Source organism: Theropithecus gelada, chromosome 2 (assembly GCF_003255815.1).
Source record: "Theropithecus gelada isolate Dixy chromosome 2, Tgel_1.0, whole genome shotgun sequence".
NCBI lineage: Eukaryota > Metazoa > Chordata > Mammalia > Primates > Cercopithecidae > Theropithecus > Theropithecus gelada.
Genome location: NC_037669.1, coordinates 54,348,978 through 54,376,032, shown reverse-complemented (window position 1 = coordinate 54,376,032; position 27,055 = coordinate 54,348,978). Strand labels below are relative to the sequence as shown.

The window sequence follows — 27,055 nt, the reverse complement described above, 5'->3', positions numbered from 1 at the left end:
AAGTTTTGAGGCTTCTTGACAGAGTTGGCATACACAGCCAACTGAAATATCATCCTGAAATCTCCTGCTCCCATCCTCTGCCTTCAGCACTGTCTTATTTTTGGCACCTGTGTTCCCTCTGGGCCCTCTTGCCCCTGCTCCTAGACGCAGCCACCCTATGACTCACTCCAGGCTGGATGGTTGGCTTCCCACCCATCTCTGCCCATTGTGTCTTTTCCAGGGTCTCTCTGCACCTGTGCCCTCCTCCTTGGCTGGTTTGTGATGCTGTCAGGCCAGTGATTCTGAACATTCTCTCTCCAGCCTCCTGCCAGCATCCTCCCCTCTTCCCTCTTCTCCAAACTGTCTGAAGTTTCCATGCTCTCAGGCCCATGCCTGCCCCGGGCTTCCACACATCCAGAGGACTTACCTGGCCACTGCCCCCAAGGATGCTCTGTCTGTCAACCACTTCATCCCAGAGGGCAGGACCAGGGCCACAGGGCCGTAACAATTTATTGAACTCTCATGTGGCCCTATGTTCTAAGAGGTCATTTGGGGCATTCCATGGTTTCTCAGTGAGACACTGGGGGCTTTGCACTTGCTGTCTGTCTGCCTGGAATACTTTCTTCTCATTGTTCTGATTTTAGGTCAAATGCAACCTTTTCAGACAGGCCTTCCTTGACCAACTCAGATTCCTGTGCCTTCCCTGCAGGTCTCTATATCTCACTATGATGGTGGAACATCTTCATCTGACTTACCATTATCTGAAGTTACCTTGCATATTTGCTGGCTTGTTCCTTTACTGGTTCTCTCCTTTACTAAATTCTAAGCTCCAGGACAGCAGGGACCTTGTTTGTTCCCTTAACTAGTGGCACACAGTATGTGCTTAACAATTGTTGGTTAAATAAATGCTGGATAAATAAATGCCCCCACCTCTACTCTTACTCCTACCATCCTGTCCTGCAGACCTGTTTGTATTTCCAGGACATTCCACACTCTTTCAGACCTCTGTGCCTTTGTACGTGGTTCCCTCTGCTAGGAGGGCCGTTTCTCTACGACTGGACTTGGAAAGCTCCTATTCATCCTTTAAAACCCAGCTCAACACTACCTCCTCCAGGGAGCTCTGCTTCTTCCTTGGCTTTCTCACAACACCTTCCTCACACGTCTACTGTAGGATTAGCTGTTGGTAGGCCTGAATCCCCAAGGCCATTTAGGCTGGGGGCTCCCATAGGCAGGTGCTGGGCCTGAATCACTGGTGAATTGGGGGTGGAGATAGTACCAGCACTTGGCCTAAACACCCAGAGTAGCTTTGCAGAGGGTGTTTGCTGAGCACTGCTGGCCAATAAGGCCTTTTGGGTGTCCCTGTGAAAAGGGGTCTCACCTGGCTAGTGTGTCACCCCTGCAGGGTTTCCCCACCTCTTCTCTGCCCCTGAGTGAGCTTGTAAAAATGTAAACATGATCAGCTCACTGCTTAAAACCGTTCCAGAGAATCCTCATCACAATTTCCAAACTGCTGACCATGGCCCATGAGGCCTGACCTCTGGCCTCTCCACTCTATTTCACTGCAGCCTCCAGCCGGTCCTGTCTCTGGGCTTTTGCCCCTGCTGTTTCCTCTGCCTGGTGTGCTCTTCCTCGGATATTCACAAGGCCAGCTCCTCCTCATCACCCACACTCAGTACACCTTGTGCCCTGTTTGTTTTCTTCACACACTTCTCTGCTCAGGAATTTTCACATCTCCTCCCTGCTCCTCGCTCCGCCACAAGCTCCTCAGGGCTGAGCCTTTCCTGCCTCACTCACTGCTGCAGCCCCAGTGCGGGCCCAGTGCCTGGCACACAGCCATGGCCAGAACGCTTATCACCTGACTGATTCTGTCTCATCTCTGATGAGAGTGGGTTTCAGTGTTCAGCTTTTTAGTAAACCAAGTCACTAGAAGGCCAATGCCATGAGGGAAGGGATGCTTTGTCTATTTTATTCACTGCAGTCTCCCCAGGGCTCGGGTTGCTGAGTGCACAGTAGGCTCAATGTGTGTTTGTGAGGGAAAAGGAAGGGAGTTCTCACTTGGGGCTGAGCTGGCTGGAGATACCAGAGCCAAGGATCAAAGTCTCTGAGTCCCTTCAGCCTCATGAAGGGGACACACAAGCATCCCCTGTGCATGGCGACGGGAATGGGCCCAACATCAGGCTGAAGCTCACCTGACAGCAGCATGGGGTCCTTGTCCACGGACTTGCGCACCTGGTCAGACTCTCCGGTTAGGGAGCTTTCATCAATCTTGAGGTCATTGCCCTGGATGAAGAGGCCGTCAGCAGGGAGGAGGTCACCTGGCAAGAGGAAGGGCAGGGGAGTCAGCAGGCTCTCAGGTGGCTAGAAGGCTGGAACATTCCCTTAAAGGTGCGATTACCAGGGAAGGTTTGCCATCAGGGATAGAATGCCTAGAGCTCACAGGGTGTAGGAACCAAGATGGTGCCCACAGACGGCCCATGTATAGCTCAAGACTGGAGCTAAGGTGCACAGCACAAGGCCTGGAGGGCTGAGGTTGGGGACCTGCAACCCTCGCTCAAGTAGGCATGTACTTTATGAAGTGCTTCTCTTGACCTCACCTGACCTTGGAGTGCAGGTCTCCCAACAATTCATTCTTCTTTAGTCTCAGTTATGGTTTGGGGAAATCTTTTGGAAGGAACCAGTCTGTCTTGGCTGGGTAGAGAAGGCCCCAACCAAGTCACATTGTCAAGGGGAAATCAAGTCCCTTATGGCAGAGTGAGGAGGGGCACTCCAATCTCTACCCTTCTGCCTCAACTTACCTAGGACATATCTGGCTCAAACTCACTTTGGTGCCAGCCTGCCCATTTTCTCCATGGCAGTAGCACAAGTCCAGAATATTCAGTTATCCACTTATAGGCTTTCTAACATCTCCTCTAGCCCAACAAGCATCCATTAACAGCCAAATCAGGGATGGGAAACAGATTTCATCTAATAAACCCATTCTGAGCATTAGTGGTTGTTGGAATGCTGTGCTGAGAAGGCTTCTGCGGCTGTATGCAGGCTCTGAGCTGTGACTGATTAGTAATGTCTGCTATGGGTGGAAGTTTGGAGAGTGGTGGCACATGTGCCATGTACTTGTCATTTCTGATTTAAATGGATTCTGGGATTGTACCCCCTCCAGGACATACCCTTCTACCTCCTAAAGGATCTCAGAAGACATCTTGGTTTGGGTTCAGCCTTCAGGAAGGCACCCCCTTCCTTGAGCCAATCTCTTTGCATCAGTCTGGCCTGTCCCACCTCTGCCTATAATCCAGCTTTAGAACCTGGCTCTGTGGCTGGGACACTTACCATATTTGACCTGGGCTATGTCCCCAACCACGATCTCAGCCACAGGGATCTGGACCACCTGGCCAGCCCGGACCACGGTGAATTTCTGTTCCTGCTCGATGCGGCTCTGCAGGCCCCGGAACTGTTTCTCTTTGCTCCAGTCATTGAAGGCCGTGACCAGGACCACACAGATAACTGAGAGGAGAATGGCAGCCCCCTCGATCCAGCCTGCCTCTGCCTCTCCTTCATCCTCTGCCCCACCCTGGGCCGTCGCACATCCTGAAAGACCAGATAGAAGCAGGCAGAGTGAGGTCAGCCAGGCAGGAGAGGCCTCATGGGCTGGATTTACAGCTCAGCTCTGCCAAGTAACAAGTGTTAAGAATCAGATGATAATTATCCACTGATTCAGTGTGTCTGGGTACCAAACCCTGTGGAAAGTACTTCACGCAGATGGTCTCATAGGGAGGGGACTCACACTGCCCATTTCACAGATGTGGAAACTGAGGTTTCTCAGAGAGGTCAAGTGACTTGCCCAAGCTATGAAGGGCAAGTAGGAAGCTAGAATATGAACCCTGGCAGTCTGGCTTCAGAGCCCACCATCTTAGCCCCTTCAGTTTTCTGCCTTTGTTCTAGCTGTGAGATCTTGGGCAAATGACTCCCTTTCTGAAACTCGTTTTCTCATCTGGGTAAAATGAGAAGAATATTCTTTATCTCGGGAACCTATTGTGAGAGTTGAAATTCAATGTGGTAAAGTTCACGGACTCTACAGCACAGACAAGGCACAGAGGAGAGAAAAGATAATTTAATTGATGAGAAAAGACAAGGAATTTTCTCTAATTCATGAGAAAAGAGAGGAAGCGAGGCATTTTTTTTCCCAGAACAAAGGCAGCCAATACTGCATGTGCTTGAGGGTCTGAGAAGGCAGTTTTGCTGATGTCCTCTTCTGTTGGAGTCTCATTACATTGCCTAGGCAGGTTGGGAAGATGAGCTGGTTCTAATCCTGCTGCTGCCTCTGCATGATTTTGGGTAAGTCATTGCCCTTCCCCAGCTTCAGTGGCCTCATCTGCAAAATAGGGATCACTGAGACCACCTTCTGGGGCTCAGGGAGAGGAAGGGGGAAACTCCTGGCCAGACCTCAGCGCACAGGAGGTTCTCTAACTCAGTCCTTGTCAGATGTCAGCTGAGGAGTGAGCCGCCCTCCACAGTGAGGACACTGATGCTTGAGCTGCAGGCCACCTGTCTGACCTACAGTGACCCTGCATCCCACACCCTTGCACCACTAAGCCTCCCAGTCTAGGCCCTCAAAACTCTCGAGGTCTGCCTGGCCCATGGGGTGAAGAGAAAAAGAAGAACCTAAGCACATCAGATCTGAAGGCATCAGACCCAAAGGCAGGTCCTACCCATGCAGTGCTGGGCCTACGGCCCTTCCATGCCCCTTTCCCATCCCCACAAGGATCCTGAAAGCAAGAGGTGGAGGCCCAGGAGGTGAGGTGCCACAGTCAGGACACACCCAGCCTTCATTTCCCCTGGGACCTGGGGAGCGGCCATTTCCATGGAAAGGAATCTCCAGCAGCATCTGACCATCCTTCCTGGAAAACTCAGAGCAGTTCCCCTCCACAGGGGCCAGGTGGGGCACTGGATACCCTGCAAGGCCTGCTGTGCACCCAGCATTCACTTTAACCCTTAAGGGGGCTGTTCAGAGAGAAGCAGAGACTTACCTGCGGTCACACAGCAGATAATGGGAATTTATCCAGGTCTGGAATCTGACACCAGACCTGGCCTGTTCACTCTCCCCGAGCCCAGCAGTCCCCTCTGCCATGTGTTTGCCAAAGATTCATGGCTGAGCATCTGGAAATCCAGTCTGTCTCAAGGAACAGAGAACAGAAGCTTCAAGAGACCCCGGTGGAAGCTTCTGGAAAGCCAGGGGTCAGAAGCAACATGACAAGAAGGCCAAGTGACACTCAAGGAATGTTTATGGGCTTTTGGCTCCTGGAAGGGTGGGGCCCAAGTCTGGGGAGATACGGAATCACTGCGGCCCAGCTGCATGTGCTACTGGAAAATTCCAGGTCTTGCACTGAACCAGCCGTTCCCTTCGGGCCAGGAAACAACGCTATCATGTGGGGTTCCCAAGTCACTTTTCTCCCCCATTGGGAGTTTCAGACTTTTCCAGTAATTTAAAACTGTTCAGCAGGACCAGGCTTGGAGTAATGGTAATCATAATTGTGCTAACGGTAACCACGTTTGAATCCCAGCTGCGCTAACTGCTGGGTGCCCATGAACTTGCCATGTAACCACTGTGCCTGCCTTGTTTTGGTTTTCCTCATCTGCAAAATGGCAGGCGCTCTCTCATAAGGTGGTTGAGAGGCTTAAGAGAGAGCCTTCAGGTAAAATACCCACTGCAGTGAGCACACAGTAAATGCTCAGTTAAAGCTGGTGCTTCTTATTTTCCAGTGTGTGGGTGAGCATTACTGCATTCAAGTTCCACAGCCCGGCTTTATGAAGCCCTGAGGCCCACATTACAGAAGGGGCTCCTGCTAGATTTGAGTGACATACGATGATGGGAGCAGAGGAAATGGTGAATGGTGCCTCCTGTACCACCATGAATGACACCAATAGAGACTCCAAAGACTGGGAAACATAGGTGAACCTTGCTAAACAGAAATCCAGTATATGGAAATGCATTATCTTGGGGCTTAGGGGCAGGGAGGGGGAAGGAGTGGGATTACAGAGCCCCATGCTGCATTTTTCAAGACCTTTATTATCCCCTGCCCCTGGCTATGTGCTCTGGAAACGGGAAGGCTGTTATTTCCCCTGCTGTGTGCCTCCTCAATGAGGCCCCCATTACAGCAGCTACAGGAGCATTTGGACACTTAGAGCAATGACAAACCTTCGGGTTCTGGAATCAGAAAGACCTAGTTCAAGTCCAGCCTCTGCTGTGTGACTTCAGGTAAGTGACTTGGCCTCTTTGAGCTTCAGGTTAGACAGCTGTGAAGTGGGATAACCCCAGGGAGGGCCTGGCACGTGATAGATACGTGGTAAAAGTTGGTCCTCTCCCCTTTTCATTAGCTTTTTTCCCTGGACTGGCCTCTGAAAGCCAAGGGCACAGTGACTGAGTGGGATTTGCCCCATTCCAACTCCCAGCCCTACCTGCTGCCCTTGCTGACTCAACACCAAGGAACCCTCTGGGCCTCGGAGGATACTCACTCTGCCAGCAAAAGCCGATTAGCTTTTATCTCCAGAGAACTGTCTGATGGTCACACGGTGCCCAGGGATGGCTAGAAAGTGGGAGTGCAGATTACTGGGGCAGGGATTTGGCCACCTGGAAGCTGTCCGACCCTAGGAACAACTCCTGCTGCCCCTGGAGCAATTAGGGAGAAGAGAATAGGAAGGGGAGGGAAGAGGGGAGAGGGTGGGTCCCGCTGAGGTCTCCTCTGGAGCTCCCTTGGACTGGGGCAGGGACAGGATCTGGAGACTGTGGCCATAGGGTCCAGGCAACTGCAACTGCTCTCCCTGGACCTGGGGCTGTAGAGGGTGTGGCCTCTCCCTGTCTGTGTAAGCTTGGGGAACCCACTTGGCCTCTTTGGGCCTGTCTGCATGTTCACCAGTACAATGGGGAATCTGCCTCCCAGATGGCTACCAGGGCCTGGTATCCAACAAAGATCCTCAAAACTAGTTGAGCCATAAACATTTTCTAAACACCTACTATGTGCCTGTCACTCTGCTGGCACTCTGACACTAGGGGAGCTGTCACCAGCAGGGGGTTAGGGGCACTGAGTGTGCCAATCCTAGCCCTGCCATGAACACGCTGTGTGACCTAGGACACGTGCCTAGAGGTCTCTGAGCCAGGTAATTCTTCATGTACAAAATGATGTTGGTAGAGGACTAACAGGCTGCAGAGTGCTACAGCACCCACAGCCCTGCCCCAACTGCTTTCCGAGTGATGAGTATGAGATAAGACCTTCCCAAGGTTACACACCAGGAAGTGATATAGCCAGGACTCAAACGAGGGTTCCTGGCTTTAAGTTAGGGGATGCTTTTATACCTCTTCACTCCTGCTCATCAGGGGGCATCCGGCCCAGCCTGGCCCAGCTTGGCCCAATGGTTTTAGGGAAAAGGATGAGATGACATGTGGGGCAGAGCCCCAGGAGTTAGGCATTAGGTAAAACTAGACAGTGTGTACAGATAGCAACAGTGTCACCGCTGGACAAGGGCCCTGTGGTCACTCAGCAAACACAGTCATGCGCTGTGTGAGGCTGTCTCTGTTACTGACCGACTGCATTTAACCGCAGTGGTCTCATAATATTATAATACTGTATTTTCACTGTACCTTCTCCGTGTTTAGATACATAGATACTCACCATTGTGCTACAACTACCTACAGGATTCAGTCTGGTCACACGCTGTGCAGGTGCGTAGCCTAGCAGCAACGGGCTGCACCATACAGCTCAGGTGTGTAGTGGGCTGTGCCATCTAGGTATGTGTAAGCACATTCTACAATGTTGGTATGATGATGAAATTGCCTTAGAACATGATATGTCCCTGTTGTTAAGCGACACATGACTGTATCTACTAACCACCTACGATGGGCCAGGCACAGCGAGAAACTCATACACTCATTGCATGTGTGACTCTAATTCCACCCATCAACATTGCCAGTGACCAGCCCTGTCTGACAGAGGGAGAAGGTAAGGCCTGGGCAGGGGCAGTCTCTGGCTGGGAGCTGCTGCACCTGGATTTGAACCCACATCTCACTGGGTCCCAAGGCCCTGCTTTGTCATCTGCTAAGAGCAGGCCTCCCTCTCGGAAAGATGTGTCTTCTGGTGGGGGCGGTCAGCCCTGTAGTGCTGCCACCATGCTGTATTCCTTGCCTGCCCCCAGACCTGATCCTGGAATGAGTCCAGTTGTGGGTTTTTCATCCCTGGCTCTTGAGTTTGTCCCCAGTGCGGGAAGCCTGAGGCCTGACTTGGGGGCCCAGGCCACAATTCTGGGTGAGTCCCCACCCTCCGCTCTTGGAGCTCCAGTTCCCTCACCTGCCAGATGGGGTGGGGGTGGGGATGCCGTGTACCTGGCTAGCATCAGAGCTCAGGGCTGAGGATGTCCATTCCAAGGCATTTAAGATAATGGCAAGTGAGAAATAAAACTGAACGAGTTCAAACAACGTGAGCACTGGGGATTTGGTAAGGCCGGTGGTGGAATGTTGCCCATCTTTCCTATGGGTGCCAGGTTATAAATAAGCCCCTCCCTGCCTTCCTTCTTCCTTTCCTTTTCCTTCTTCCCCCTAGCCTGCGCTCCCTCCTTGCTTCCTTCCTTCTGCTGACAGGGCCGGTGTTGCTCCTTCTGTAGAACTTCCTGAGTCTGTTCTGCGCACAGGGCTGCCTGCCCTCTCAGAAGCAAGGCTCTCTGCCTGGCTCAGGCTCTAACTTCTGGATCTTTAGACCTGGGGCGGAGGCGGGCAGTGGGCCTCTGAGGACTCAACATGACAGGGGCTGGAGGCAAGAGTGACAGGTGCTGGGGCTTTGGAACCTGTGACTCTAATACGCTCACACTGTCCACCCCCGCATTGCAGTAGAGGATACTAGAATTGTGGGGTGTTGAAAAGAACGTGGTCACTTTTCCAGAAACCAGGAGCGATCGGCCACATGGGGACACCTGCTTCCTGAAGTTGGCTCAGGGCTCCATGCTAAGTGCTTTGCATTATTTCCTTCAATCATCACAAGAGCTCCACAAGGCAAGTACTATCATTCACCCCATTTTATGGATGAAGACACTGAGGCTGAGCGCATGGAGGGCCGGCCTGGGTCCAGGGCCAGACAGGCAGATCCAGGCCCTGTGCCTAGGCTCTGATCGCTGGACTCTGGTGCCTTCCAAGATGTGGCAGCTGGTGTCAAAAAGAAATTGGGTGCATTTCATGATTTGAAACAAAACTCAGTAGCACCACAGCAATGACACAATTTCAACACTGGTTGCTCAGGGAGGGCCCTGTTGGGGATCTTTGGCCGAAAGTTCCTGGTCTGTGAAATGGGTGTGAGGGTTCACTGAGAACCCGGACATAAAGTGCCATATGTACTGGGTGCTCAGTCACAGCTGGACCCCAGTCTCTGGAAGGCTGTGTGCAGGGAGAAGGGAGCCAAGAAGGCCACATAACTGTCCCTGTCAACTTCTCTGGTGAAACTGATGTCTCCTCAGGGCTTTTTGTTTGTTAGTTTGTTTTTGCACTTGGTGGCTGGGGATTGGTGGAGCCCGAGCCTGACTTGGGGCACAGGAGTCCTGGAAACATGGAAGGCCCAGAGCTCAGATCTCAGGCCAGGGCATGGGCTTTGGGAGAAGGAGTCATGATGGTCACAAAGCCCAAGAACTTTTGATCCCAGTGAAGCTGGATTGTGTGCAGCTGCCTTGGATGAGGGCGTGGCCTGAGCTAGTGCCCTGGCTAGAGGCAGGGAAGAGCCGTGGAACGAGCCATAGACCGACTCAGGTTGAAAATCCTGCCCTACGGCCTAAGGTAGTTTTGTGACGGCAGGCAAGTCCTTCCCCTCTCTGGGCCTTGGTTTCCGAATCTCTAAGACGGAAGATTGCACTCACCTGTTTGGGAGGTTAGAAGCTCCTCCTGGCACACATGAGGAGCTCAGTCCATGTTACCCTTCCACCCCCTCCACCACCTGCTATCTGAGTTCTAATCTTGTGCTGAATTGGGTTGCATGAGGCCACGTATCTGGGCTGATTCAGTCCTGTCCTTCTTTGAGGAAACGCAGCTGAGGGACAGGACCGAGAAGCCAGAATGCTTTGGTCTGAGTCATGGTTCTGCTACTTTCTAGCTGTGTGCCCTTAGCAAGCAATTTGCTATCTCAGGGCCTTGGTTTTGGGGGTTGTTGTAAGGATTGATAATTAAATGGACTTCTATCATAATAGCTCCCAACTAGTGGTAGCTATAAAAATAGTAAGAAGTATTATCATTACGCATTTGTGTTATACTCTTAGCTTTGTTCAAGGCTTATTCAAGTCGTCATGTACTATCTTCTTTCATATTTGGTGTAAAACTTCTGTAAAGAAGGCTGCCCATTGTGCATTTCTTATAATGTGCTATGTGAAAGTTCCTCCCAGAATTCTTGTAAAGAGAAATGTCATCTTCCTAAATAGTTTTCCTTCTTGTTGATAATTTGAGCTATGCAAATCTACCTTTTAGTTTTTAATTTTTTCATTTAAACATTTTTGTTTTATTATTATTATTTTTAAAATTCGGTACTTTCTAGTATATTCACAGCAAATCACCCTAATTCCCTTTCTGTCTTGGCTGCCAGGAACCTCAAGTCAGATTTAAATCTCAATCATGGCAGCAATTATAGCCGGTTTCTTTGCTTCCATTCCTTTTCTGTCTGGCTTTCCATTTGACTGCATGCTGTGAGATGTATCTCTCTTGTGTCTTTAAACCCTCTATGGAAAGAAGTCATGAAAGAAAACAAATCAACTTACTATGTGTAAAATTGAGGTAGTTGGCCTAATAGACTTGGTTATCCAGTTTCTTGGGCAACTTTGGCTTGGGAGGGGGCAGGGCAACAAATATTCAAGGGACCTCAGAGGCCATCTTCTTATTTAGGGAAAATGAGGCCCATAATGTTATTTCTTATGTGCTATTAACTTTTAATTTGCTTGTCTGAAGCTGTAGTAGGGTTATCTATTTATGCAGCACATTCATTAGGAAATGTTGAATCATAATGAATCACAAAAAAGTATTTACAATATCCTACTGACTGAAAAAGCAAATTATAAAACAGATCAGCCTGCACAGATGTCAGGGTCGCCCTTACCTGGGTGCTTATCAAAATCCAGCCATCCCTGGACTCTGGAGAGAGAGAACCAGGCTCTCTTAGGACCTGGACTGACACCAGTGTTTTCAACAAGCTCCACAGCAAAATCTGAGGACTGTTTATTAGCTGGTGACCTCGAGCAGAGTAACTCCCTTTTCTGTGCCTTGGTTTTCTCATCTTTGTTTTTTTTTTTTTTTTTTTCTTTTTACATTTTTTTATTTCCATAGGTTTTTGGGGAACAGGTAGTATTTAGTTACATGAGTAAGTTCTTTAGTGCTGATTTGTGGGAATTTGGTATACCCATCACCCAAGCAGTATGCACTGAACCCAAGGTTTCCTCATCTTTAAAACAGGCATAAACATGGCTGCTACCTCAGGAGGTTACCGGGGCGACATCTCAGCCCAGGGCTTGGCACTCTGTAAGTGCTCAAAAATGCTCACTAAAACAATTACTGTTGCTGGTCCAACTCTTGTGCATTTCACACAGAGAAAACGGGGCTGAGGCCTGGCTCGGCTACTCTTTGGCTGTGTTGGCTATGGGCGGGGCCCTGCCCCTTGGGCCTTGGTTTCCTCCCCTGGAAGGAGAGGATTATTTGTGTGAGCCACGAGTGCCCCCGGTGTGGATGTGGTGGTCAGGTGTGCGGGGCAGTTCCTGGATCCGAGGTCCGTCTTACCTTCGTTGCCCTCGCCAGGCGGGTGGTAGAAAGACAGCCCCAGGGAGATGATGGCGGCGATCTCCAGGATGATGAGCGTCACGTCCTGCAGCGCCTCCCACACGAGCTGCAGGAAGGTTTTTGGCTTCTTTGGAGGTATAAAGTTTTGCCCAAAAATTTGCTTTCTTTTTTCCAGGTCTGGAGCGGTGCCCGGCAAACCTGTGGACAGAGAGCAGAGAGGTTGGCCTGGGGGTCCGGGAGAGATGCAGGCGTGTTCTGGGAATCTAGGGGCAGAGAAGGAGAAACAGAGCAAGAACTTGCAGGCGGCTGGCCCAGGAGTCCAACATCTCTTCATGTTCTGGGCCCTAAGCAGGCTCCTGCCAAAAGCCAGAGACACCGTGCAGTGGGTTGAACGGCAGCCCCCAAAATATATATCCACATCATGATCCCCGGAACCTGTGAATGTGACCTCATTTGGGAAAATAGTCTTGTTGTTGAACTTAAGTTAAGGATATCACGATGAGAACATCCAGGATTATCTGTCTGGGCCCTAAATGCAATGATAGGTGTCCTTACAAGAGACACAGACACAGAGGGAAGATGGCCATGTAAAAACAGAGGCAGACATTGGAGTGATGCAGCCATAAGCCAGGAAACGCCTGGGGCCACCAGACGCTGGAGGAAGCAAGGAAGGATTGTTCCTTGCTCTTCAGAGGGAGGTTTCTGCTCACACCTGATTTCTGACTTCTGGCCTCGAGACATGAGAGAATAAACTTTCCTTGTTTTAAGCCACAATCAGTCTGTGGTCATTTGCTGTGGCAGCCACGGGAAGCGAATCCACACTCCTACAGCCGCCTCACACTGGTACCCTCCTTCTGCTCTCCCTCCTTTTGAATGCCTCACAGTGGTTAGAGAAGAATCAGAAGCCACTGCCTGGATTAAAATCCCAGTGTGATGGCCCTCGCTCTCTGAGCCTCAGTAAATTCTTCTGCAATGGTGATGGTGATTGTACTTAACCCATGGATGGTTGTGAATATCACATGAGGTAATTCATGTGGTCCATGAGCATTTATTGAGCGCCTACTAAGTGCCTGGCACTGTTGCAGACACTGGAACAGAGCAGCCCACCAGACAGAAGAGTGCCCACTTAGGGACGGCCCTCGCCGTGGATGCCTTGCAATGTGCTCGGAGCGTGCCTCGTGGACATGCAGCTGACACCGGTGGTTTCTCCTCTTCTGGACAAGGGAGTGAGGTATAGCCAGGTGCACCCCTCATCATGTGGGGCCTGGACAGAGTGGTAGGGGCCCACTTCCATCCACCATCTGCATTTCCAGATAATTCTTCCAGACTAGCAAGTCTGGAAGAATTGGGAGGCTGCTCACTGTCTTTGGAATAAAGCCCACGTTTCCCAGCCTGGCACTCTGGCCCTCTCGTCTGACCCGCAACCTGTGTCTGCAGCCTTGACTTTTGCCATGTGGCTTCCTCCCAGCAGAGGCAGGCCAGCACTTTGCCTTTCTCCTGCCACACTGTGCCCGTGCTGTGCCCTTCCCTGCTCTGGCACTGGCCACTGTTTTCCTGTGTATACGTCACCTCCTAAACTCCCTGGTATTGGGGTATGGACGACCCACAATTGGCAAACCCCAGGTGGATCTGTACCTTGGAAGAGGGGTCTGGAAGGGTGAACCTCTCATGGAGGAAATTCAGGCGTGTGACTAGGAGGTGCGTGGCTCTGGTGGGGTGGGCTCCCTCTGTCCACTGTCTGCTGTGCCCCTCAGAGGTCGGTGCTTCTTCTTGCTTCAGCCTTCCTTTCAAGCTGCCCCATGCCACCCCAAGTCGCTGGTGTGCCATTTTATTTTTCCATGACAAGTGTCCTGTCACACCCCCAGGCCTTTACTCCTGCTGTTCAGCAAACCAGGAACAGCCTTTCCTCCACTCAGCACTGTGAGCCCCTCTCAAGGGCCCCTGCTGAGCAGCCTCCCCTCCACTCCAGGCAGACAGTGGCCCTCTACCTTTACTTCCCACAGCCTTCCCCGCAGCAGGCTTACCACTTCCCCGGACCCGTGTCCTACTTGGGCCGTGGACCTTGGGGGCAAAGACCAGTCTGATTCCTGTACCTCAGAGCCTGGCACCTGAAGCCTTAGAATTGTCCCACCCGCTAAATGCAGGTCTGAGTATTACGAGCCTGGCCTGAACAGTGCAGCACAAACGGGCCCCTGCAGGCGGGCAATGACAGTCCTGTCACTGACCCAGCAAACCCTAGCTCTTCTTGTGTCTTAGTGAGGACAGATGGGGGGGTGGACAGGGAGGGACACACACCCCTCATCAGACCTATGGCCTTCAGTCTACTCCTGCGAACAGCTCTACCAGCCCGCTGGGGTTGCAGGACTGGACCATGTGGCTGATGGGACCTCATGGCCTAATGTATGGTTTTAGGGTTCTAACAGTCTGTTGTTTGTTGCCTCATTCACTCATTCATTCATTCAGTTTGCATTCCTGGAGCCCCCACTGTGGGCCTAGCCTGGTGCCAGGTTCTGGGGACTGTGATATGCATGGAACAGACCTGGTTGCCCATGGACATAAGAGCTCAGTGGTTCCAGGAGTCCAGCAGCCTGTGGTTTGGGAGTCTGTCCGGGGTTCTAGATGTGGAGTCTCCTCAGATGCTGACCACGAGGTCTCCATCAGGAGCCTCCAAGGGCCAGGCTGGCTGGAACACATCTACAGGGGGAGCCCAGGGATGGCTCCCTCCCTAGGAGACCTCACACTAGCCTGCCTGTTGGTGCAGGCAAGCTCTTGGGATCCCATGTTCTGCATGTAGTGAGAATGAAGGAACCCAGAGCCAGGTTAGGCTCATTTCATAGATGGGGAGACAAACTGCCCTAAGACCAAGCTGCTGCTGTGGGGCAGATCCTGGGTTCTGAGAGCCCAGGGTAGCCTTGATCTAAGCACGTGGGAACACTGCCTCCACTGTTCCCTACTGGGCTGGCCATCTGGGAGATCCACATACTGATTCCAGAAACTGCAGGAAGCTTCCCTGTCTTCCTCCTTTTGTCCAATTCTACCCACAACCAACAACTGGAATTCCTCTACTTGACCTTTATTCCTTTAATTAAAAGCTCCAATTCCTTTAGATTTTCTGGGAGGGGAAGCCATCATCAGTTCTGGATGCCATGGTGTGAATGAGTTTCAGGCTTTTTCCTTGGGCTGGGTTTTGTCTAGGGAGAAGGGAGAGTTCAAGAGGGCAGTGGGCCTCTGAGGGAGGGGCTATGACCAGCCAATACTGGCCTGTTATGGCAGTTTGCTGTGGCTTTGGCCAGTCAATTCCCTTCTCTGAGCTGCAGTTTCCCCATTTCAACAATGGGAGTGTTCAATAAGATGGGTAGGTCCTGAGAATCCCAGGGGTTCTGAGATCTATAGGCTCTGAAATGGTTTTCCTAGGTTCTGTTTTCACATTTTGGAGCTCCTCATAAGATTTGGTGCAAATTAGGTCTTTGCCAAAAAAAAGTAAGTGAGGCTGGCCAACCTTCTGGGCCCTGCCTGATTGATTCCAAGAGGGGAGTCTCTGAACCTTCTGAGTTCCATGGTTCAGACGTTCTGGAGTCCACACAGTGTAAACAGCTGATAACGTGGGTATTCCATTTTGGAAGTCAGGCCATATGCTGGGGCTCTGTCATGCTGGGAATCCACAGGCCAGGCATTGAGGTCCTGAGTCCTGGCACAGCAGACAGAGTAGGGGCTGCAAATTTGAACAGGTGTGGGGGTTGGGTGGGTTTTGTGAATGAGTGAAGTAGGTGAGTGGGAGACATTAGGGAGTGGTAGAAACTGGAGCAAAGTGAAGAACCTTGGCCCCTCCATTGCTTTTCAGCTCCTGTGTGGGAATATGGGCCCAGTGTGGCAGATCTTCCAATCTTCTAAGAGAAGCTGGACATTTGGAATTTGATGTAAAATCTCCCCATTAAAAACATGCCAGGTCCAAGTACAACACATCTGTGGGCTGGATTCAGCCCCTAAGTTGCTAGTTTGAGACCCCCAAGGCTATGGGTTGGGACAGGGCGATGTGGCTGGAAGGGTGAGGGGTCAGTGTAAGGTAGCTTCTCTGTCCCTCCCTCCATCTTCCAGGCAGCTCCTTCCCTAGCCCCCGCCCTTGCCCATTCCCCACAGACTTCTGAGAGGCCCTCTGTTTTTCAGAAATAACAACTCAGGGCATAAGAACATTTGTATGTTCTGCTAGGGCTGTTCCCATGGCAGTTTCCACAACAAGCATCCCAGAATCAAAGTCCAACATGGGAACCCTGGGCACTGAGGCTCACAGGGGGCCTCTGAGAAGGTGGAGGTGGCCACAATGTCTTGCTCACTCCCCTCTTCTCAGCGGAAGAACAGCCAAGCCGGAGCTGAGGAAACCAAGCCCCAAGAACACAGGTGGGATTTGAACTCGGATGGCTTGATTTCAAATCCCAGCTCTGAGTGACCTTGGGTAAGTGCTTCACCTCTCACTGCCTCGGTTTCTGCTTTTGTAAAATGCAGGCGACAGCAGTGCCTATTTTACAGGGTTGGGGTGAGGCTTCAGCAAGATGTCTCACGTAAGGAGCCTAGTGCTGTGCCTGAAACCAGGTAGGCGCACTGTGTCATTATTACCGCCCAGGTTTTAGGCCAGGTGGGAGATTAAGCCAGACCTTCTGGAGAGGAAGACTTTGAACTGGCAGGATTTTGACAAGATAGGAAGGGGTCAGTCAAGGTGAGGAGAGGCACAGCAAAAGGGCCTTGTGACTGCAGACAAGCCATTTCCCTTCTCTGGGCCTCAGTTTCCCCACATGTGACATGAAGGATTGGTCTGGATGAAGGCTAGGGCTGGTGGCTCTGGTATTTGGTATCTAAAGATAGCGGTTTTGAGGACCTGCAGGTGGGACAGCTTGCCTGGTCCAGCCTACCTGTCATGCCCTTCCCAGGAGCTGAATCTTGTGGTCTCTTTTCCTTTCTGCTGAATATTAACACACATATTTTTGGGAGCAGAAACAACAGAGGCTGGTGTGAGAGATGAATGGCGTTTGAGATTCAATTTAGATCAAAGAGCATCTCACCATTTTGCATATTAAAAATTAATACAGGGTGTCAAAGATCACTGGACAAAAGCAGCGAGGCCCTGAAAATTGTGAAACACAAATGTCCAGATGCTATGTGGGGTTGTGGACTTTCAAATGTGAATTTTCTTTCTGTATAATTATAAGCAGAAGTCAGAGCACTAGGTGAGGAGCCAGGTTTTGGTCTTGGTTCTACCACTGACTTGTGAGTGAGCTTGGGCCAGTTTCATCCCTCGGAGACTCAGTTTTCTCATCAATAAAATGGGAACAAAACAACCCCTAGGTTGGGGAAACCCATGCACAGAGGAATGTGTGTGAAGCTCTCTAAACTGTAAAGGCATGTGCTTTTACTATGAAAGTAAAAAAACACTCCAACACTCGTCCAGATTTTTCAACTGGGGGCAGAATCTGTGTCCTACTACGTATGTAAAAGAAGACAGCCATGGCGCAAAGTGAGGGACTGGCTGGCTGTATAGGAACTTCCTGCTGTCATGGCTGCTTGCTGTCAGCGGGTATTTGAGGAGCCTTGGCCTCAAAGTGCATCTGTATTCAGCTGTCCTGGACACTGTCCTGGGCTCTTCCCCAGCCTCTAAACCTCTGCCCTGGCCATTCCCATTCCTTTGCTTGGGGTACCTTCCTGTCTCTTCTTAGCCAATTTTGGCTCCCGCAAACTGCAGTCTCAGGCCATTAGAGAGGTTTCATTTGGTCTGCCTGGTATTTTTTTTTAAATGGAAATTTATTGCAAACATTAAAAAGTCAATTCCATATAGAAATCCCGACATCTGGCTCACCAAGGGCATGTGCTCAGACCTATGGGAGTTGGAACTCATGTTTGAGAGCCGAGTGACAAACTCCAGCCCCACCTCAGCTCTGTTAGGCAAAGCTCGAGGGACAGTGATTCTCTTGGGGGCAAAGGGAGCCTGTGCTTTGGCCCCAGAGCACAGAGCTGGGCACCTGGAGGAAAAGGTACAGGAGGGGCCTTTGGCTTTATGAGAGGGAAGGACTTTCTTTTTCTTTTATCTTTTTTAAATTAAAAAGTAAACTTTAATGTCGAAAATGCAAACTTGGGGAGGGCAGAAAGATCACACAAAAGGCTGTCACTTCACACTTGGGCTACACAGCGACCCGGTAGAGGCGCTCCTCACTTCCCAGACAGTTGGAGGTGGCGGGGGAGTGGGGGGGCGGAAAGCAGCGCTCCTTAATTCCCAGACAGGGGCAGAGGCGCTCCTCACTTCCCAGACGGGAGGAGGGGGAGGGAGGAGGGGAAAGTGTCTCTCTCCTCAATTCCCAGATGGGGCGGCAGCCGGGCAGAGGCACTTCTCACTTTCCAGATGGGGCGGCTGCCAGGCAGAGGCGCTCCTCACTTCCCAGACGGGGCGATGGCCGACGGCCGACGGCCGGGCAGAGGCGCTTCTCACTTCCCAGAGAGTGCGGCAGCCGAGCAGAGGCGCTTCTCACTTCCCAGACTGGGCGGCCGGGCAGAGGCGCTTCTCACTTTCCAGACTGGGCGGCCGGGCAGAGGCGCTTCTCACTTTCCAGATGGTGCGGCTGCCAGGCAGAGGCGCTCCTCACTTCCCAGACGGGGCTACGGCCGGGCAGAGGCGCTTCTCACTTCCCAGACTGGGCGGCCGGGCAGAGGCGCTTCTCACTTCCCAGACGGGGCGGCAGCCGGGCAGAGGGGCTCCTCACTTCCCAGACAGTTGCCGTGGTGGGGCGGGCAGAGGCGCTCCTCACGTTCCAGATGGTGCAGCAGCCCGGTAGAGGCGCTCCTCATTATGAGAGGGAAGGACTTTCTAATGGGTGAGCTGAGGATGGATGGATTATTCTGGGAAGGAGGGAGGGAGCATGTTTACATAGAAGCTGGACGGCCCACTAAGGGTGTCCTGCACCAGATGCCAGGCCCCACTCAAGACTCAATATCCTGTCTTAAGGAGGCCTGAGTTCCCCTACCCTTCTCAGGCCCTCTGAAGGTAGAAAAGGTACCTAGGATCATACAAAATGGTGCACATCCAGTCATTCATTTACTCATTCAATCAATCACCAAATTTTGATTGAGCACCTACTATAAACCAGACTTTGTTCTACATGCTGGGGACACTATCGTAAGGAAGACAGGAGTGTCAGGAAGGATTTCCTGGCAGAAGTGTAGTTGTAATTGGGTGAGCTTGGAAGAAGGAGTGAGGGTTGATCAGGTGAAAGGGTGTGGGTCAGGAGAGGGGCTCTGAGAAGGCAAAAGAAACTCCAAAGGTCTTGGGAAAGGCCAGAGTGACTGAAGCATTCCTAGTTTGCTCCTCAGAAGAGGGGTCAGATGGTCCCCAAGGAAGAGGACACATCTATTGTACCCTTTGTCCCTACGGCCAGGAAAGGCTGGGATAGAAACTGAATTTATAGCATGCCACATGCGGTCAGGCTTACAGAGGCCTTTGGGGTGAGGGTGAGAGTGTTCTCTAACAGAGACTTTGGCTCTTGTAACTCATCTTTTTGCCATCTTCCCCTTGCCTGCTTGGTAGCTCAGCACTGAATATGCAGTTCACCTGTGGGAGCTGCACCAGAGGACTCAGCAGCATGTATCAAGCTGTCGAATCTGCATCCTATTTCTTCTCTTCTCTCTTTGTCTGTTTTAAGTGACCTAACTTAGGTCATTTAAAATCAGTTTGTATGAGACAAACTTTTATAAGCCACTTAGAAGGTAGGATGTGGTTAATTAATCAGAATAAAGAAAGGGCTATTGAGGTAGGTACAGGAGCAGGGCTGGGTTAGGGGTCAGAATGAAGGGGCGAGATGAAGGAATGGAGACATTTAACATATGGCTTACTTTCTGCTCTAGTGCTGTACTTGCGGGCAGGGCAGGGTTTCGCTCTTCCCATGTGTGAGGCACCTCACACCAAGAGGCTGGGCTGTATCAGAAGTAGAGGCCAATTGAGAGGGATTCAAGTGAGTTTTCCAGGCCATCTAGGTAACCATTGACCTCTTCTCCCCTGAGGGAGAGGCCTCCTCTGAGGCCCCATGAGGCTGCACATCTTTATTTCCAGCAAAGGGACCCCAGAGATTGTTTCCGCCCCTGGCGAGAGCAGGAATACACTAACTGCCCACTGAGGCTGGCTGATATTCAGGGGCACTGTCTGGCTGAGTGGACCTGCCTGCAGCCTGAGCAAATGATTTCAAGAAAAAAACCCAACAGTAATCATGTTCCCCAAACTCTCCATCTGCTGCTCAGAGCTAGTGCGAAAACAGAGGCACCCAGGCCACCAGGGTAGCAGTGAGGGGGTGGAATTAAGTCAAGGGTAGGACTGTTTCCAGGAGTGGGGGGCTGGGAGCTGGGCCCCTTGTCTGCAGGGCCAGGGGCCATCAGCTGGGATGAGCCGCATGGTGCATGGCAGCAGCAGGCCAATGGGTAACCTCAGCCCTGGGTTCAAATCCCAGCAGCTCTTTGGTTCAGGGCTGGTGCCTTGGGCAAATAATTTCCCCTCTCAGAGCCACAGTCTTCACCTCCGTGAAATGGGAATAAATGCGCACCAGCACACAGTAGGCCCTTAGGAAACCTCCCTCCCCTCCTGCCTCTCTGGGGATCAGAGACGGGGATGTGTGTGCTGAGGTTGTCCAGAAGCCCCTGCCCTCATGAGTGGCCACATGTCCCCCTTCAGAGCCACTTAATGGACTTGGGACAGACAGACAATGCCTCTGGGAAGAAAAGCCCTGTCTCTGGCACCCCCTGCAGTCTGGAGTTGACAGAGGATGGGGAATATGATGTGTGGAAATAGTGCTTGGCAGACACTGGCCTTCATAAAGGATAGATGCAGCTGTCACTGCCACCACTGTACCACCACTGTTACTCTGGGCCTGGAATATGCATCCCAGGAATTTCTGTCTGTGTTGCTACTGTCTTAGCTTGTGTCAGAGAACACCATCACAGCCACAACACACCCCTACCCAGATCTGGAGACCTGGTTGGAATCTACCTTTCCTTCCTATGTGACCTTGAGTGGATCACTGAGTTTCTCTGAGGGGCCTTGGGCTGTCTGACTTGAGGATCACATAGAACCAAGGCTCTGACAGTACTCTGTAGATGGTAAAGTTGTTCTATGTTGAGCACCCATTATGCAGATGCACACACTGAGGCACAGGATTCTTCTGCTGGGAAGGCAACCAAGCCAGGCCTCTTGCCACAGAACTCAGTGGCCACCCTGCCCTGCTGCAGCCTGATCTAGTTGGGGGTAGGCTGTGTCTCCAAATGCCCCACAGTGACCCTATCTGTGGAAGCCAACATGAATGCTGATTCACTCCAGCTTGATCCCTGCGACAATGGGGTGCTCAGGAAATTTCAGATAAAATGAATGGTGAGTGCTTTCTCAGGAAAAACCACAAGGGTGGCTTCGTGGCCCTGCTTCATGTATTTAAAATGTAGCCTGCAAGGCACCCAGAAGGCAGGCATGGGCCTTAGTGCCCATGAGAGGCTGTTAGCGCATGCATGCATGCTCGAGGATGTGGCTGAGTGAGTGTGCAGACGCGAGCACACAAAGGTGTGTGGCACGGGCTGAGTGGAGGAGGGCGCCACGTGCTTCATATCCTGTCAGAGGCCAGATAGAATGGGTAGCTTGCACAGGCATCATTGCTGGGACTGTGGGAAGCCACACCGCTTCAAGACAAAGCAATGAAATGGTACAGCGGATCTAGGTCTGGACCTCGCTCAATACTCCTTCCAGCTCTGTGACCTTGGGCGGGTGACTTCCCCTCTCTGGGCCTTGGTTTCATTTATTATTATTATTTTTTTGAGACGAAGTCTTGCTCTTGTCTCCCAGGCTGGAGTGCAATGGCGCGATCCTGGCTCACTGCAACCTCTACCTCCTGGCTTCAAGTGATTCTCCTGCCTCGGCCCCCCGAGTAGGTAGGATTACAGGTGCCTGCCACCATGCCCGGCTAATTTTTGTATTTTCAGTTGAGATGGGGTTTCACCATGTTGGCCATGCTGGTCTAGAACTCCTGACCTAAGGTGATCCACCTACCTTGGCCTCCCAAAGTGCTGGGATTACAGGCGTGAGCCACCATGCCCGGCCTGGGCTTTGGTTTTTTCATGTGCAGCATGGGAATAATGATAGTGCCTGCCATATAGTTAAACAAGGTCGCATCTGGGCACCTGGCACATGGGAAGGCCTTGACTAATATTAGCTGCTATTGTTGCTATTACTGAGCTTTCTCCAAGGCACAAGTTCCTAACTTGGTTGTACACTGGAGCCACCAGGGAGCTTTAAAAAATATTAATGCCTGAGCCCCAAACTACAGATTCTAATTGAATTGGACTGGGGCATGGCCTGGACCTTGGGAGTTAGAAGAGCTCCCCAGGGATTGCAGTGTGCAGCAGGGGATGAAAACTTAGTGGTCCCTGGAGCAGCGGCTTCAGCATCACCTGGGGACTTGTTAGAAATGCACATTCTCAGAGCCCACCCAGACCTACTGATTCACACACTCTTGGATGGGGCAGGGCCAGCTACATTGTCCTTGGCAATGGGGATACAGCCTTGGGTTGAAGAACCACCGGCCTCGGGGAGGAGGGAGAGGAGGAAGCCTAATACTTGCCAGATGTTTTCGGCACAGCATCACCTTTGAGCCTCGCCAACAACCCTGAGACGTAGGGGCTTACTGCTGAGGCCTGTTCAGGTCACACAGTGAGGTGTGTGAGCCTGCACCCAGCCTGGGTCAACTGTTCCTTTTCTTCTGTAGGGGCTGCCAGCTCCCACAGGGCCCATCTCCTTCCCTGAAAGCTGCCAACAGTCAGGCTCACAACCTGTCTTCCTGCAGCAGAGAAGGTCATGAGTGCTGTGGGCTGAAAAGCTGAGAGATCCAGACTTGAGTCCCCAGGTGCACAGAGCACTCTGACCCTATGTCTCCTACTGGTGGCTGCAGAAGGCTGGAGAAGGAGAAACTAGAACTGAGTGGTGAGAAAAAGGAGACTGGAAGAGGAGAAGAGGCAGTGTGGGGCCAGGAGCCGGCCTTCAAGTTCGGCTGTCACAGCATCCCAGCCCTGCTCCACAACCTCCCATGGCTCCCCATGTCCTCACAACCATCCAGTTCCTGGGCTCACAGTGGCCTCTCTGTGAGGTTGTCCCAAAGGACTCCTCCTGCCTCGCTTCTAGCCATGCCATGTTTATCCCACTCTCCTGCCAAGCCACAGGTCTGCATGTGCCAGGTATTTACCTCTGTCTTGGCACATCCGGGTTCGAACCCAGGATGCCCACCCCTCTGTCGACTTATTTAGTTAGTCTTGAGAGACCCAGATGAACATTTACTACCACTTTCTGAAAGCCTTCCTTGATTTATTCAGCACGAACAATCTGTCCTCATCCTCCCCTGACAGCATTTGTCCCCTGGCTCATTTATTCACTAACACACATTTACTGCGCATCTCTCCTGTACTGGGTTTTGGCCCTGGGGGTAAAACACCAACTGAGACCCACCCTTTGCCACTACTGCCTTCTGGTTTCTGATTCCACCATTCCCTAAAGGGAGGCTGCTTGCACCAGCACACAGCAGGTCCTTAGGAAACCTCCCACCCCTCCTGCTCTCTGGGGACCAGTGATGGGGATGTAAGTGCTGAGGTTGCCCAGATGCTCCTGCATACATGGGTGGCCACGTGCCCCCTGTAAGAGCCACTTAACAGACTTGGGGCAGAGAGATAACGCCTCTGTGTGAAAACAACTTGTGTCACGGGCATCCTGCTGCGATATCAGTCTGTATGGGCTGTCAAGGTAAGTTCAGAACTGGTCTGATGGTCTGGCTATCACCTGGTGTGCATTGCAGGCATGTATGCAGTGCCTAGAGTTTATGATGACGTCACGGTGTTGATGGTTCCTGATGGGCAAGGTGCAGGGTAGGGGACGTCTCTCTGATACCCAGTGGTCCTAGGTGGAGTTTCCTATGAATCCAAAGTCTCTGTCATGTGGAGAGGGGCAGCATTTACCTGATTCTCCCCGATAGCCTTTGTCACCTAGCTCATTTATGGTTATGTGCTCATACACAGACCTGACATCTAGACACGCACATACACACACAGATGTGGCACACAATTGTGGATGTGGCATTAGATTGTGGATGTGAATGTGCACAGTGCAGCGCAGGGTGGTTTCTCTGCAAGCATGTGATGCAATGTCCATTCGCTTATGTGTACCCACATGGACATGGCACACAACGGGCACACAGAGGCTGTGTTCCTGTAATCTGATACATGTGTGGACACAAGTTTCCACTGATTTAAACCCACCACCTGCCTTTTCTCCAAGTCAGGCTAAGTTCCCACTCCTCTCTCCACTGTGGGAATTCTTTTTAATTAATTAATTAATTAATTATTATTATTATACTTTAAGTTCTAGGGTACATGTGCATAACGTGCAGGTTTGTTACATATGTATACTTGTGCCATGTTGGTGTGCTGCACCCATCAACTCGTCAGCACCCATCAACTCGTCATTTACATCAGGTATAACTCCCAATGCAATCCCTCCCCCTCCCCCCTCCCCATGATAGGCCCCGGTGTGTGATGATCCCCTTCCCGAGTCCAAGTGATCTCATTGTTTAGTTCCCACCTATGAGTGAGAACATGCGGTGTTTGGTTTTCTGTTCTTGTGATAGTTTGCTAAGAATGATGGTTTCCAGCTGCATCCATGTCCCTACAAAGGACACAAACTCATCCTTTTTTATGGCTGCATAGTATTCCATGGTGTATATGTGCCACATTTTCTTAATCCAGTCTGTCACTGATGGACATTTGGGTTGATTCCAAGTCTTTGCTATTGTGAATAGTGCCGCAATAAACATACGTGTGCATGTGTCTTTATAGCAGCATGATTTATAATGGGAATTCTTTACTAAACTTCTCCGCTCAGGACTCCAGACCTCCCACATGGGCAGGGAAGTGGGTGTGGGGGCTGGGGATCTGGGTGGAAAGGGGTGGTCAGGACTCATCTAGAAGCTGTGAAAACATCAATGATCTGTACCAAAGAATGGGGGGATCTAGTGAAGCTGGGGCCCCTGAGAAGGGTTTACTGGATAAAATACAGGTTACCCAGAGAAACCTGAATTTTAGATAAACAGCAAATCATTTACCACTAATAAAAAAATTAGCAACTTATTGTTAATTTGTAATTCCAATGTTCCTGGATGCCCTGTATTTTTCTTTGTTAATCTGGCCATCCATCCCTAAGGCTCCCTGTCCCCTCTCCTCCACATCCCATGGCCAGCTGCTCTCACCCTCCCATTCGACAGTTGGGAAAATGGAGGCCCAGAGACGCGGAAGTGACTTGACCCAGGTCCAGGGAGTTTCAGCTCCCTGGGGCTGGACCCCTGACTCCTGGCCCAGGCCCTCTCAGCACCCCACAGAGATGAGGGAAGGGAACGATGGCTCGGCTTGCTTGAACTGAGCCTTACTACACACACAAATGATGGCCATTTCATATTCCCTGTCAGCCTCGCTGAAGAGAGTTGGTTCAGCATGCCCCAAGGTGACCTCTGAGAGGACTTTGTCTCAGTCCTTTGGGAAAATGGAGGCCAGAAAAGCCCCCTCTTCCTCCTTCTGGGAAGGGGCCTCCATGGTTGAGCGCCGACAAGCAGCAGTTCCCTGTTCCTCCAGGTGGGGACACTCTGCAGAGCTGCTGCAGGCAGCCTCCCAGGACACCTTTCAGAGACAGAGGATGCAGAGTTCCACTCTCCACCCTGACACTTAGTGAGAGCTTCTGCAAGTGGTGCCCCTTCCCTGAGCCTCAGTTTCTTTATCCACAAACTGGGGGAGAGGGACAAGCTAGCTTCACCTGCTGAGGTAGATGAAAGCAAGTGCAAAGGGCAGTGGTGGTGGGCACACAGCTGGTGCCCACAGCCTGGGTGGAACATCCCTCTCCCAATCCCTTTGAGCTCAAATGCTACCCTCGCAGTGCATCGACAGCAGTGGTGGCATGCTGGTGTCTTCTCATTGTTCTGTGATCTCAAGTGGCCCCTTCAATGATGCAGGACCAGCACCCCTCTCATGGGCCCCACTTGGCTGGGGCTGCAGATGTGCGGGCACGAAATGAGCACATGTGCTCCTACGTGACCACTTTATACATGGGGCTTGCATTTCCATTCTCCTGGCCATTCTGTAAGATATGGATTTTAAACTTCCTTTTATGGGCAGACGGACTGAGGCACAGAGAGATAAAGAGGCTTGCTCAGGGTCATGTGGCTAAAGCTAGGATTTGAACTCAGGTCCCTGAGGCTCCGAACTGTACTGTCTTCACACCCTATCATGTTTCCTGCTTCAGGATGCAGCACTGAAATCAAAGCTGACAACCCTGCCATTTTCCTTGTTACTCTTGAGACAGCCTTTTGCTATAAACAGAGACTTGGCAATAGACAAGAGCTAGTTCCTAGGGATGCCAAGCACCTGAAGGAAATTGGGAAAACTTAGTCACCAGGCTGGGTGTTGCTAAATATTTGTGTTGTCACTGTGGTGTGGGTTCCTCCATTAGCATAAATAAAAATCTTATATTTCAAAAGCAAAAAATCCACAAGTCCTTCAAAAGCTACATCATTTATAGAAAAATGCACTTCTGTCTTTGGAAAGCGAGTGGGCTAAATAAACAGTGGTACATCTAGTCCAAAGAATACTACACAACAGATTTAAAAAATGAGATCCATTTATATGTACTAACATAGAAGGCTCTCCAAGATAAACTGCTGAGTGAAGAAAGCAAGTTGCAGAACAATGTGTATAGTTTTATTCCACTTATGTAAAACAGAAAACTCTAGAAAACAATAGTCTATTTTTTATGAGTATATATATGTAAACGTATAGCAAGAGGTCTGTAAGGATCAGCTCAAACTCATGAAGGTGGTATCTCTGGGGAAGGGAAAGGGCACTATGATTAGTTGCAGTGGTCTAGGGGACTCTAACTTTGACTGAAATATTTTAATTTTGGCCGGGCATGGTGGCTCACACCTGTAATCCCAGCACTTTGGGAGGCTGAGGTGGGTGGATCATCTGAGGTCAGTTCGAGACCAGCCTAGACAACATGATGAAACTCTGTCTCTACTAAAATACATATATATATTTATATTATATTATATATAATATATATTATATATAAATATTTTATCTATTTATATTATATGATATATAATCTATAAATATATATCATATATATGATATATTATATATTTATTAAATATATATTTTATATACTTATATGATATATAATATATAAATATATATCATATATTT

The 27,055-nt window shown here is 50.8% G+C and overlaps 1 protein-coding gene across 6 annotated transcripts in view; it reads right to left on the bottom strand.

Moving 5' to 3' along the window:
* ATP2B2 (ATPase plasma membrane Ca2+ transporting 2) overlaps positions 1–27,055 on the bottom strand; it is a 382,654-nt gene that overhangs the window by 76,547 nt on the left and 279,052 nt on the right. For all 6 annotated transcript variants that reach the window (XM_025377226.1, XM_025377224.1, XM_025377229.1 and 3 more), the window contains 3 exons: positions 11,759–11,956; positions 3,304–3,561; positions 2,169–2,294 (listed from right to left, as the gene is read on the bottom strand). In XM_025377226.1, coding sequence (XP_025233011.1) covers positions 2,169–2,294; positions 3,304–3,561; positions 11,759–11,956 — 582 coding nt within the window. The remainder of the gene's footprint in view (positions 1–2,168; positions 2,295–3,303; positions 3,562–11,758; positions 11,957–27,055) is intronic.